Source organism: Archocentrus centrarchus, chromosome 14 (genome assembly GCF_007364275.1).
Source record: "Archocentrus centrarchus isolate MPI-CPG fArcCen1 chromosome 14, fArcCen1, whole genome shotgun sequence".
NCBI classification, from domain to species: Eukaryota; Metazoa; Chordata; class Actinopteri; order Cichliformes; family Cichlidae; genus Archocentrus; species Archocentrus centrarchus.
Window position 1 is genome coordinate 3,126,090 of NC_044359.1, and position 12,836 is coordinate 3,138,925.

A 12,836-nucleotide genomic window follows, 5' to 3' on the forward strand; every position below is an offset into this window, starting at 1 on the left:
CTACGGTCAGCCGGATCATCACAGCATGGAGCAACTTTTTATTTATTTACAGTGCTCGGCTCAATTAGGATCTGGATACCTGAGGACCAGATACGTAAAAATCTACCTGCAGACTTGTCTGTGTAGATTCTCAGTCATCCAGGTCATAGTAGTCTCTGGAGCTTGAAAAAGGCGACTGGACTTCTTTTTGTTTCTTGAAGACGTTTCACCTCTCATCCGAAAGGCTTCTTCAGTTCTCAACCAAATGGTGGAGAGACCCAGGTATTTAAACCCCTGTGGGCGTAGTCCCATGGAGGTGGTTATGACCCTCTATTGATCATGTGCTTGAACACGTGTGCCCAGGTGTGAAGGGGGCGTGGGTCATATTTAATCAGTGGTTTCAGTTGAAACCAATTTAGGACTCCGCTCCATTGTTTCCTGTGGCCTATTGAGGTCACTGGAACAAAGGTGTGAATGGGGGTTGAGACGTCTGGGAAGGGAGCTCAGGACAGCACTGTAAGCGGGGGAAAGTTGGTGACGGGAAAGTTGGTGCAGACTTCAAGGATTTCCCTGACGTTACAGTCATCCTTGACTGCTCTGAGTTGAGGTGTCAGTGCCCATCTTCCCCTCTCCTCCAGAGTGAAGTGTTTTCATCTTATAAATCACACTGCACTCTGAAGGGGCTGATTGGGATTGCACCACATGGGGCAGTGACATTCATCTCAGGACTGTATGTGGGTTCCATCAGTGACAAGCAGATCACACTTGAATCTGGTCTCCTCACACTCTTAAAACCTGGGATGGCTGTCATGGTGGACAGAGGCTTTCTTATAGATGACATTGTACCCTGCAAGATTTACAGGCCAGCATTTCTCTCCGGCAGGTCTCAGATGTCTGCAGATGAAGTTAGGGAGACCCAGGCCATAGCACGCCTCAGGGTGCATGTGGAGCACCTCATTCGCAAAGTCAAAGAGCACAAATTATTTGACTCTGTAATTCCACTAGGTGTTTTTAGGATAATCAACCAGCTGTACACTGTCGCTTGTCTACTCACAAATTATGAAAATTATGAAAATGGTCCACTAGTAAATGCTGAAGCCTGCCATCTGAGCAACTGCAGGATAGTAGATTGTAAATTCACTGTTCATGTTGTTATACAGTTTGTACTTACAATAAAATTGAATCACTTTTGTAATACTCTGCTTTTCACAGACCCCTTTTCCCCCCCTTTTCTCAGTGTTTATATTAAGTATTTGCATATAAGTCAGGCCTTCAACTGGGATATTAAAATGCAACACTTCCAAGTAATACCAGCAAAGTAATATGAATATTTTATTTTAAGTAACATGCAGTTAATCAAATAATTCAATATACTAACATTGCCTCTTCTCTTGGAACTAGTAAAAAAACTTGTAACAGTGGTTTTGCTTATATAAACAGTATGAAATATAAACTAGTCCTGTAGTGTGCTCAAAAAACGCCACTCCTACAAACAAAATTGATTTCATCTGATTTTAAAGAGAAAAAAAGCTAACTGATTAAAACTTTACAATAAATCACAAACAGGAACATGACACAGGTATGTACAGCTATGGGACAGTATATTTGACCTATGTTTTGAATGGTTCAGAAGCTGTACAGAGCCACCTTAAGCCAGGTAAGCATTGAGGTAAAAATAAAAAAATAAATGGTCAACCTTTTCTTTTATGGTTTGAACTATTTCAGTGTCACGAGGAATCCTCTCAATAAACATGTCATTTTCTTTATATATGACAAAGTCACACCAGTCACACCCTGAAATAAGCATCTGTCCCTGGATCTGCCAGTAATATGGATGTGTTTGTTTGAGTGTGTGTCTACCATCCCTAATCATTATGTAAGAGCAGTCCACATAGCTTGTTACATTTGTGCATTTTATTTCTAAAAGGCCAAATTCTGGTTGCACCTCAGGATCATAAATGATCCCATCCAGTGATGACCCCATCCACGGTGCATCGGGATGGATCAGGAACCCACAGGGGTAGTGGTTTACGTCCCTTACCCTTCAGTACGCCTCTACCGCTATTGGCTCCAGTGCAAGCCCCCGCCGCATGTCAGCAGTCTGACTGGAGGCTTTCAGAAGCCTTTTGGCAAGACTTTCGGAAGAGCTTTCACCCCTGGTGTGACAGACCTCTCTAAATCTTGTTGATGTAACACAACACTTCCTTAGTTGGTGCCACTGCACAGAAATTCTGCTCCCACATGCTCCTCTCAATTTTATGAGCCATCTCAAATGTTGTCTCAAGGGATGCCATATGATGGTGCGCATGTTCTGAACAGACATACGCACAGGTGGAGGGTCCAAGCCTGTAATTGGACAATGGAAGCTGTGGGGGAGAGGGGGCATCTTGGTGTGGATGGGTCCTGGGAACTGTCCTTGCTGGCAGCTGATAGGACAGCACACTTCCCTCTTGTACAGGACCAAACATGGAGTCAACAAGAGGAACATCACTGGAGACAGCCATTGTAGAAATCAATGGTGCTTCTTCAGCAGCAAGTCCCTGGTACATATCCGTAATCCTTAGGGTGGAGATGACTGGCAGAGAGCAGGTAGCACCTTTATACAACATGCTTCTATTAAAAAAAGACAAGTATTTTTAATGTTTCTAATATGGTATAAATTAAGCTCAAGTGATTAAATGAAAGAGAATGCCGATAATTTTTTTTTTATCCGATTGCTCAATTTAACATCAAAATAATCAAGAGAATAATCGATGACTAAAACGATCATTAGCTGCAGCGGTACATGCATATTATTTTGAAGTTGCATGTGTTTAAGCCTGCAAGTGGTTCTTTGTGATTGTAAGTGTGTAAGTGTGTGTGTGTGGTATTTATACTAAAACACACCTAATTCCCTCCAAAATTTTCCTCTCTCTTGGTCTTGCTGACAGGATGACCATGTCATTTACATGACCAGGTTTTATGCCCTGCGTCCAAACAACACCACATTACTGTAAATATTGAACTAAAATTCATACATAGGATGAAAGAGTCTTATGTGTAGTTACCATGGTCCTTGGTTTGTGCCACTTCTGTTTGGTGTCTGTGCAGCTTGAGACTGGAGGAACAGCTGGAAGCTTCAACTGGGAGTAGTGGGCCGTCTGGAATAACAGAGCTGCCACGTGGCTGCACAGGGCTGCACCTGCCACACAGGTGCACTGGCATCCCTGTAACTCCACCGGCTTTGAATCCCTCAGCACCGTCTGTGTACAATACCAAATATTAGTTAGAAAACAAAATGTACCTGCTGTAAGTGCTATTATAAAAAGACAACCATAATTTAAAGAACTTTTGTAAGTAAACATAAAAAAATGAGTAAAGTGAAACAGTGTCAAAAGCCCCCCTTTTTTGAAATTCTACATATTTCACCATGTCAAATATATCATGTCTAATCTCACTTTACTGATTTATTAAACTCAAAAGAACTCAGAACACAATGTTTTTTCTGTAAGAACCATTGAGGTTCTATTCTTTCTGACAAAACCAAAATTTATATCTCATGAAAACTTAGTTGCCATATGACGTGGATCAACAATAGTTTTCATATTTTTTCACAGTGACAAGATTCGCAGAAACTTGATTTGAAAATAACAAATGTGCAGTAACTGTTTCCAATTTGTACAGCCAGGAAATGAAAAATCAGATCTTCAAAAAATAAAATGTGGAGTCCCCCAAGGTTCAGTGTTAGGACCAAAGCTTTTTATTTTGTATGTTAATGACATTTGTGAGGTGTCTAAAATGTTACAATTCATTCTGTTCGCAGATGACACAAATTAATTTTGTTCTGAGAATGATTTAAAAAACATCATGGACCATGTGGTTTGTGAGATGTCTAAACTTAATGAGTGGTTTAATTACAATAAATTATTGATAAACTGGAAAAAAACAAAATTTATGATTTTTGGTAACAGAACAATAGTTGATTCTAATACAATGACTATAGATGATAATCTAGTAAAACGAGTAAATGGAGTTACATTTTTAGGAGTTGTTCTGGATCATAAACTTAATTGGAAATCTCATTTAAAATACATATAACAAAAACTATGTAAGAGTATTGGACTTCTAAATAAAGTAAAAAAAATATTTTAGAACTGTCAACACTTCGGACATTATATTATTCATTTGTCATTCCATATTTGACTTATTGTATAGAGGTGTGGGGTAACACATATAAAACTAACATCAAGCCGCTGTTTGTGACACAAAAGAAAGCTATAAGAGTTTTACACAATGTGAATGCTAGAGAACATACTAATAAATTGTTTATTCAATCAAATATTTTAAAATTAACTTGGCTAATTCAAAGATGCTATTAGTTATGTTTAAAGCCAGAAAAAAGGCTATTGCCAATAATTTACAAAAGTTCTTTGTTTTAAACTCAAGTGATAGAAACAACAGGAGGAAGTATGATTTTATAAGTAAATCTGTGCGTACTACTTTAAAACAAATGTGAATTTCTGTTCATGGAGTAAAATTATGGAACAGTTTGGATGATAAACTTAAAAAATGTTCTACAATAAATCAATTCAAAAGACTTTATAAAGCAAAAATTATTAAATCTTATGCAATTCTAAGTGAGTAATGAAGAGAATGATAATTGTTTGCAACTTATATTATTGATTTAATGTATACGGCCATGTAATTTTTTTTTTTTTTTTTGGAATCATTGAGAAAGTGGCAGGTCTTTACAAGAATTTTTTTCTTCTTCCTGCTCCCTTTTCACTCATGTATAGTAAATGTTGTAACAGAATGTTTGATGTAATGGTTCAGTTGAGTGAATAAAAAAATTGAAACTGCAACAGAAACTGCTGTATTTTTTGAATGTGTTTTAAGAAGCAGGTTTAAAGTTTAGGGAAAGAGTTTTCTTTTTCAACAAGAAACCTGCATGTAAACACTGATTCAGTCAACACAGAAACCTGCCGGTAAATCTGAGGAAACTGTCCATAGTAAAAACATAAGTTGGGCTGTTTTCACCTTTAATCGATCACAGACAATCTGTCCCTAACAACACATGGCTGTAGCTAGTCATATATATATATATATATATATATATATATATATATATATATATATATATATATATATATATATATATATATATATATATATATACTTTAAAGTCCTAATGGCTTCTTAAAACACACTCCTGAAATGAACATGTTAGGTTGCTTTGCCTTACACTCAAACAATGAGGCTTCTTCCTCCTGAAGCACTCAGCCCTAATTGTGACTTCTCCTGCCTCCTTGTTTGAAACTGAGATTAATATTGAGATAAATATATAACATCGCACAAACAAACTAAACAATAATGTTCACGTAACACTTTTGTAAGATTAGCTATGTTAGCTGTGCTACATGTGTATATGAGGCAATTTGGTAGCTTAAAAATGATTTATTAATTTACCTTCGAAGTCTTTTATGAAGGTGGACACATACAGCTTAAATCCTTTGTCCTTTTTGGATATGGGAGCTTTTGAAAACATCTGAATAATTCGGTAAACATCAATAATAGTCAATGTCAGCAAGTCCTGCAGCAACCGGGTGAAAAACGCCATTGCTAAACTACTGTTACCTGCCCACCGGAAGTGACCAGCGTGGCTGAAGGATGCAGAAGTGCTACAACAGAAGTCAGTGGCATATAGGCAATTATACCCTGTCTGCGGGACTTTCCTAAACCCCAAATTAATATGCATAAGTTGTCACCCTTTGATATTTGATCCTCACCCCATCAAATTTTGAGCGCTCTTCACCTACTTTAGGACACATGATTAAGGCTGCACCTCACATGTCTAGCTCTTAGGTCACAACAGTTCAAACAGAGGTCACCAGTGATGACCTTTTCTACTGAAACATCCATTAAGATAAGATCACCAGTCCCCCACTTAGCCAGGTTTTTATTCCTTCCCCCCTTCTCGGCTGTAAAACGGCGAGGGGCCCACGGAACTCCCTTTTGTGGGAGTGCACCTGCCATAAAACTAGACTGAAACACGACGACAGGGTACCAGTGCTTACATCGGCAACTCTTCAAAGGCCCCAAACAGACACACAGGTCCTATCCCCACCTCAGTGACCCAAAAACATAAAGCACTCAACACGCTGGTGTGTGTGTGTCCTATCTGCACCTGCCATAAAAGTGGCGCCTGGTACTTAAGATAACAACTAACAACCCCAGGCGCTTATGTGAAAGTAATATAAGGTGTAAGAATAATATGTGCACATATAATAAAACTCTATAAAACTAAAAACAATATAAGTAATGAGTAATACAAGTAAATATATCCCCATATAATAATAAATGTAAACAGTGATTAATAGAGTTAAAACCCGTTCTGAAGCCACACGTTACCACATGTGAATAAAACACTGCTAACAAATAGGGAAAGTCCCTCTTCACACAAGTGAAGAATAATTACTGCTAATGATGGGGGGAAAGGGTATAGACAGCATATGATGCTGATAAGGACACCTGAGGAGAGAGAGAAAAAGTACAAGCAGTGTAAGGGGTCAAAGGTGCAACCAGTATACGTGGAGAGAGTTCAAAGAGGGGAGAGATAGTACAGAGAATATAGGGGGAGAGAGAGAATTCAGAGGGGGAGGGAAAGTATAGACAGTATAAAGAGAGAGAGAGCGTATAAGGGGAGAAAGTTCAAAGAGGGGAAGTAAAGTATAAAGAGTATAGGGGGCTGTTAAGCGCAGAATGATACAGACAGGAATGGAATATATGTATAGTGGCAAGTACCCACTACTACCAGAGGGGAGAAGTATATATGCTAGATAAAAGTAACAATAAATTTCCAACGGTGTGAATCTGCAATAAAGCTAAATCCAAGTTCTAGTGCTGTCCTGCGAGTCCTGCCAAAGTGGGACCAACACAATATTGTGCTTGATCGGTGTGTATGGAGATGTAATGAAACTATAGCAATGGTGATTAAATTTATTAAGAATCTCATCAATCATTTTAATTTAATGCATCTATGGAGTAATTACCTAAAACATGCCTTGGTTGGTATTGGTATACCTTACTTTCACTTGACTGTCCACACCCTAGCTTCAGTGATGATGACTTTATTGATCCCACAATGGGGAAATTACAGTTAACATAACACCCATCCTGTGGGGCTGACTCAAACTCCCTCCTCAGCTAACAGTTCTGATAAGATGTAGAGTTCTTCAGCAGCTAGGTCAGGGAGATCACTCCAACACAGGTCAGAAGAAGAAAAGGACAGCGGGGCCGTAGTGCATCAGTTCAAAAAACATCCAGGAAAGAATTTGATAAGCAGCAGTTCAAGACCACCAGGGAGCCAAAATTACTGATTCTACGACTTGTTGTGGTACAGACTGTACTGATTAATTTGTTGACAGCCTTTAGTCTTTCTGGCACCTCTCTGTGGCGAAAAAAATCCAATTCATCCGAATCTTCTTGGTTCGTTCCTTCGCCGTGCAGAAACAGATACATACATCTCCAAGATCTTACCCCTCCGAATCTGCTCCAGATATACAGACTCTGAGTTTGAGTCTGTACCTTCCTGCATTCCCATCAAAAGCAGCCTTACCAAGGCCAGATAGCTGCCTAGACTTCCTTAATTGCAACGACAAGCCAGGTATCTCCAGGTCCAATTCAAAGAAATCCCAGTGTCAATAAGCTGAATGTGTGTCCTCCATTGACAATACCGCCAGGCACGTCATCTTCCACACCACCCAGGAAATCCATAACGTAGCCAGCGGGAATGTCAATTGATAAAAGGGAATAGGGTTCATCTGGTGAAAATTTGATCAAAACAATGGCTCTGAAAGACCAGCTGACCAGATACATAATTATAAATTCCAGTTTGGAAGTTGTGTGAAGAGAGGCTCTAAAGCAGCAAAGCAGGATAAAAAAGGCTTTACGTGCCACTGTATCCTTGGGCAAGATACTTAACCCCAAGTTGCTCTCCGACGCAACTGTCGGAGTATGAATGTGTGTGAATGTTAGATAATTAAAGCACTTAGCTTAATTAATCATGGAAGTGCTTGTGTGCATGGGTAAATGTAAACATGTTGTGTAAGCGCTTTGAGTGCTCATACTGAGTAGAAAAGAGCTATATAAGGACTAGTCCATTTATCATTTGAGAAGCAGGCAGCAATTTGTGAAAACTGGTGACCATCAGTCAGAGTGCTTGAACATTGTCTGTGGGGGTCCCACAGGGGTCAGTATTGGGACCAAAATTGTTTCTCTGATACATTAATGATACATGTAATACATCTGATATATTGCAGTTTATTTTATTTGCAGATGATACTAATATCATTTGTGGTGGAGAGAATTCAGAACAGCTTTTGTAAATTGTCACAAAAGAAATGAATCAATTGAAAACATGGTTTGACAGAAACAAGCTTTAAACAAAACTAAATTCATGTTGTTTGGAAACTTTAGAAAAGATGCAAGTGTCACATTCTGCTGGCGCAGGCAAAACAGAGGATCCCAAAGCAGGACTCAGAGGAAGCGCTTATACTTAAGCTTAAACTTTAGTTACTATGTCGAACAAAAAGCAAGGCTGGTCAGGTGCCAGCAGTACACAATACTAAACTTGAACATACAGTGTATCACAAAAGTGAGTACACCCCTCACATGTCTGCATATACACTGCTCAAAAAAATAAAGGGAACACTTAAACAACACAATATAACTCCAAGTAAATCAAACTTCTGTGAAATCAAACTGTCCACTTAGGAAGCAAGTAAGTAAGTAAAGGAAAGTAAAGGAAAAGTAAAGGAAAGGTAAGGAAAAACTTCATTGATTACCTACAAATAATGTACCATTAATGGCTCAGTCACACTAGAGCAAAAATAGGACAGCAATCTTCTTGCAACTAGGAAAAAGTCAGTGGTTGTCCACTGAGTGAGCATGAAACATCCTCAACCAGTGTGGTAACCAGGGTGACCACTGTCAATCGCAAGGCAATTGCACAGGTTGCCCTGGTGGAAGGCAGCCTGTCTCCAAACAATCGCGGCTCGACTTGGAGTGACTGCAGTCACTCTCAAACAGACTGGGGAAAATCTGCTACTGCTATTTGATATTTCATAAGCACAGACAGATTGTCAACCCACTGCAATCAATGTGAGTCAGTCAATAGGGAAGTCGACTCAACTAGTTGCAATCTGGTTATATTCCTGTATAAAAACAAGTGTGGTGAGTCCCTGAGTGTCATATTCCAGTTAAATTGCTGTCAATCTACACTGCTCAAAAAAATAAAGGGAACACTAAACAACACAATAAAACTCCAAGTAAATCAAACTTCTGTGAAATCAAACTGTCCACTTAGGAAGCAACACTGATTGACAATCAGTTTCACATGCTGTTGTGCAAATGGAATAGACAACAGGTGGAAATCATTGGCAATTAGCAAGATACGCTCAATAAAGGAGTGGTTCTGCAGGTGGGGACCACAGACCTCTTCTCAGTACCTATGCTTTCTGGCTGATGTTTTGGTCACTTTTGAATGTTGGTGGTGCTTTCACACTCGTGGTAGCATGAGACGACTCTACAACCCACACAAGTGGCTTAGGTAGTGCAGCTCATCCAGGATGGCACATCAATGCGAGCTGTGGCAAGTAGGTTTGCTGTGTCTGTCAACGTAGTGTCCAGAGGCTGGAGGCGCTACCAGGAGACAGGCCAGTACACCAGGAGACGTGGAGGAGGCCGTAGGAGGGCAACAACTCAGCAGCAGGACCGCTACCTTCGCCTTCGTGCAAGGAGGAACAGGAGGAACACTGCCAGAGCCCTGCAAAATGACCTCCAACAGGCCACAAATGTGCATGTGTCTGCACAAACAGTTAGAAACTGACTCCATGAGGATGGTACGAGGGCCCGACGTCCACAGATGGGGGTTGTGCTCACAGCCCAACAGCATGCAGGACTCTTAGCATTTGCCAGAGAACACCAGGATTGGCAAATTCACCACTGGTGTCCTGTGCTCTTCACAGATGAAAGCAGGTTCACACTGAGCACATGTGACAGACGTGACAGAGTCTGGAGACACCGTGGAGAGCGATCTGCTGCCTGCAACATCCTTCAGCATGACCGGTTTGGCAGTGGGTCAGGAATGGTGTGGGGTGGCATTTCTTTGGAGGGCCACACAGCCCTCCACGTGCTCGCCAGAGGTAGCATGACTGCCATTAGGTACCGAGATGAGATCCTCAGACCCCTTGTGAGACCATATGCTGGTGCGGTTGGCTCTGGGTTCCTCCTAATGCAGGACAATGCTAGACCTCATGTGGCTGGAGTGTGTCAGCAGTTCCTGCAAGATGAAGGCATTGAAGCTATGGACTGGCCCACCCGTTCCCCAGACCTGAATCCGATTGAGCACATCTGGGACATCATGTCTCGCTCCATCCACCAACGTCACGTTGCACCACAGACTGTCCAGGAGTTAGCGGATGCTTTAGTCCAGGTCTGGGAGGAGATCCCTCAGGAGACCATCTGCCACCTCATCAGGAGCATGCCCAGGCGTTGTAGGGAGGTCATACAGGCATGTGGAGGCCACACACAATACTGAGCCTCATTTTGACTTGTTTTAAGGACATTACATCAAAGTTGGATCAGCCTGTAGTGTGTTTTTCCACTTTAATTTTGTGTGTGACTCCAAATCCAGGCCTCCATTGGTTAATAAATTTGATTTCCATTGATGATTTTTTGTGTGATTTTGTTGTCAGCACATTCAACTTTGTACAGAATTTCATTCAGATCTAGGATCTGTTATTTGAGTGTTCCCTTTAGTTTTTCAGGAACACCCAATCTTCAAAGTCCCTGTTAGTAAATGATTTAGAGAAGAACAGTATTAGCAAATTTAAACTGATGAGATTGAAGTTAAGCTTGATTTGACCAGAATCTTTTAAGTTTTATAAGATAGACATTTCAAATGAAACCAATGAACAGTAATGCAGAAGATTACTGCAATTCTCCAAACACACAGACAGTTATGAAATTGTTTGAAAAGCCTGTAAATGTACTCTAAAACTGGAAATTTCACTGAGGTTTTATCTAAAAAAATGACACTGATAAAGTGCATGAATACATTAAAATACAGACAATTGTTAAAAACCCTTGTATCAGAATAAGAAAAAAAATTACATTTAAAATATGCACAAGATAAATAATGTGGAATGAAAGTTCATAGCCATGCTTTTATTACTATTGTGTAATAACAACAGAAGCCTTACAGTATAAATGAGCATTATGATTTTAGCATAGATATCTTCTATGTTAGTTTTATTAGCCTTCCAGAATCTGGTTTTATTTTGATCAATTGTTAGCCTAATAGCATAATTGCCTAAGTCATATTTTGGCATATTTTGAGATACCTACCTAATTCTACTCTGCTAACAGTGTAGATTCATTTAGATAGATATTTCAATTATGACTTGGGCAATTATGCTATTAGGCTAACGCAATATATGTTTTATATTCTAATTCTTCATGTTTCACTTATTTTATTGCTTTATTGCTCGACAGCACAGATGGTACATGAGCATGGTTCTGATGGTTTGGTCTCTAATGCCATAGATGAGAGGACTCAAACATCTGGGAAGAAGCATCATAAACACATAAAGTATATTCAAGATACGTAAATATGTTATTCTGTCAAGGACTTTTGAGCTCACTGCAGCCAAAGGACCATGAATCGTTGAGGAAAGACTGAGGCCCAGCTGTATCAGGTGCAGCAGCAGTGTGTTACGAGCCTTATGGGCTGAAGCTTTGTCTGTGGAGGCCGACCTGGCTGCTATTGTAACACCAATATAGGAGCAAGTGACGGCCACAGCAGCAGATACAAACAGAACACAAGTGTAAGCTTTGTCATAATGATCAGAGATTGGGTTGAGCAACAAAGGAGTGGGAGAGCAAGTGTCTTTCATCTGCAAACTCTCTAGGTCTTCAAATGGAAAAGTTAACAGCAAAATCACTCTAATGAAAACATTTAGTGAACTGATGGCCCAAACTATGATAATAGCTAGTGCTGTGTTTCTGATGGTGATGATGGCAGCGTGTCTCAGTGGGTAGCACACAGCTACATATCTCTCCAGAGACATCACCACCAGTGTGAGAGGAGAGATCCCAGTTGTAACAGTGGCAATCATGATCAGAAAACCACATACAGGATATGTAAGTGTGATTCTACAAACAGACAGTAAGTACAACAATTGACTCAAGAGCATCTGTACAGTATCTGCAAAAAGTAGGTTATAAAGAAGAATGTAACAGGCTGTTTCACGAAACACTGGTTTACTCCTCAAGATGTGCAGCATGAGCCCATTAATAAAGAGAAACACACAGCAGGATCCTGTAATTGGAACAGACGGCGATAGAACTTCCAGTATCCCTCTGTACTGCAGTCCAACAGTGATGTTAGTCTGAGACTGAGTGACGTAAGACATGTTAGAGATGCATTTACAGGATTGCCTTCAAAAATTGATGGTATCTGTTAAAGATTTTATCTGGATATGTAACCATGTTCAACTAAAAGCAATCAAAACCTAAAAAACAAAAAAAATTACATTTTGCTGCAGTTATAACCCAAATGCAGAGTCTTCAGTTCACATTCAGTTTAAATGACGCACAGAAAATTTAAATTTTGTTGGTGTTTAGCAGATTAGAAGCAGTGCTTGATTCCATGTGTTCTGACTTGTCTGCAGGGCTTACCCCTGTTCACAAGCATTTTAAGAACTCACTTCACATGACAGAATCACGGGTAAGCAGAGGAAGCCAATCAAACTGCAGACCAAATACATGCTGTTACTGGGTTTAAGTTAATTGGTGAAAAAAACAGTACTGTCCCCATT

The 12,836-nt window shown here is 39.9% G+C and overlaps 1 protein-coding gene across 1 annotated transcript; it reads right to left on the reverse strand.

The window, feature by feature from the left end:
- Positions 1–11,489: 11,489 nt before the first annotated feature.
- Positions 11,490–12,431, reverse strand: LOC115791906 (odorant receptor 131-2-like). Its single transcript, XM_030746202.1, has one exon. The coding sequence runs from the start codon at positions 12,429–12,431 to the stop codon at positions 11,490–11,492; it is 942 nt and encodes a 313-aa protein (XP_030602062.1).
- Between the last annotated feature and the right edge of the window lie 405 nt (positions 12,432–12,836).

Coding starts and splice junctions, on each gene's coding strand:
- LOC115791906 (XM_030746202.1), bottom strand. CDS start 12,431: ATGTCTTACGTCACTCAGTCTCAGACTAACATCACTGTTGGACTGCAG.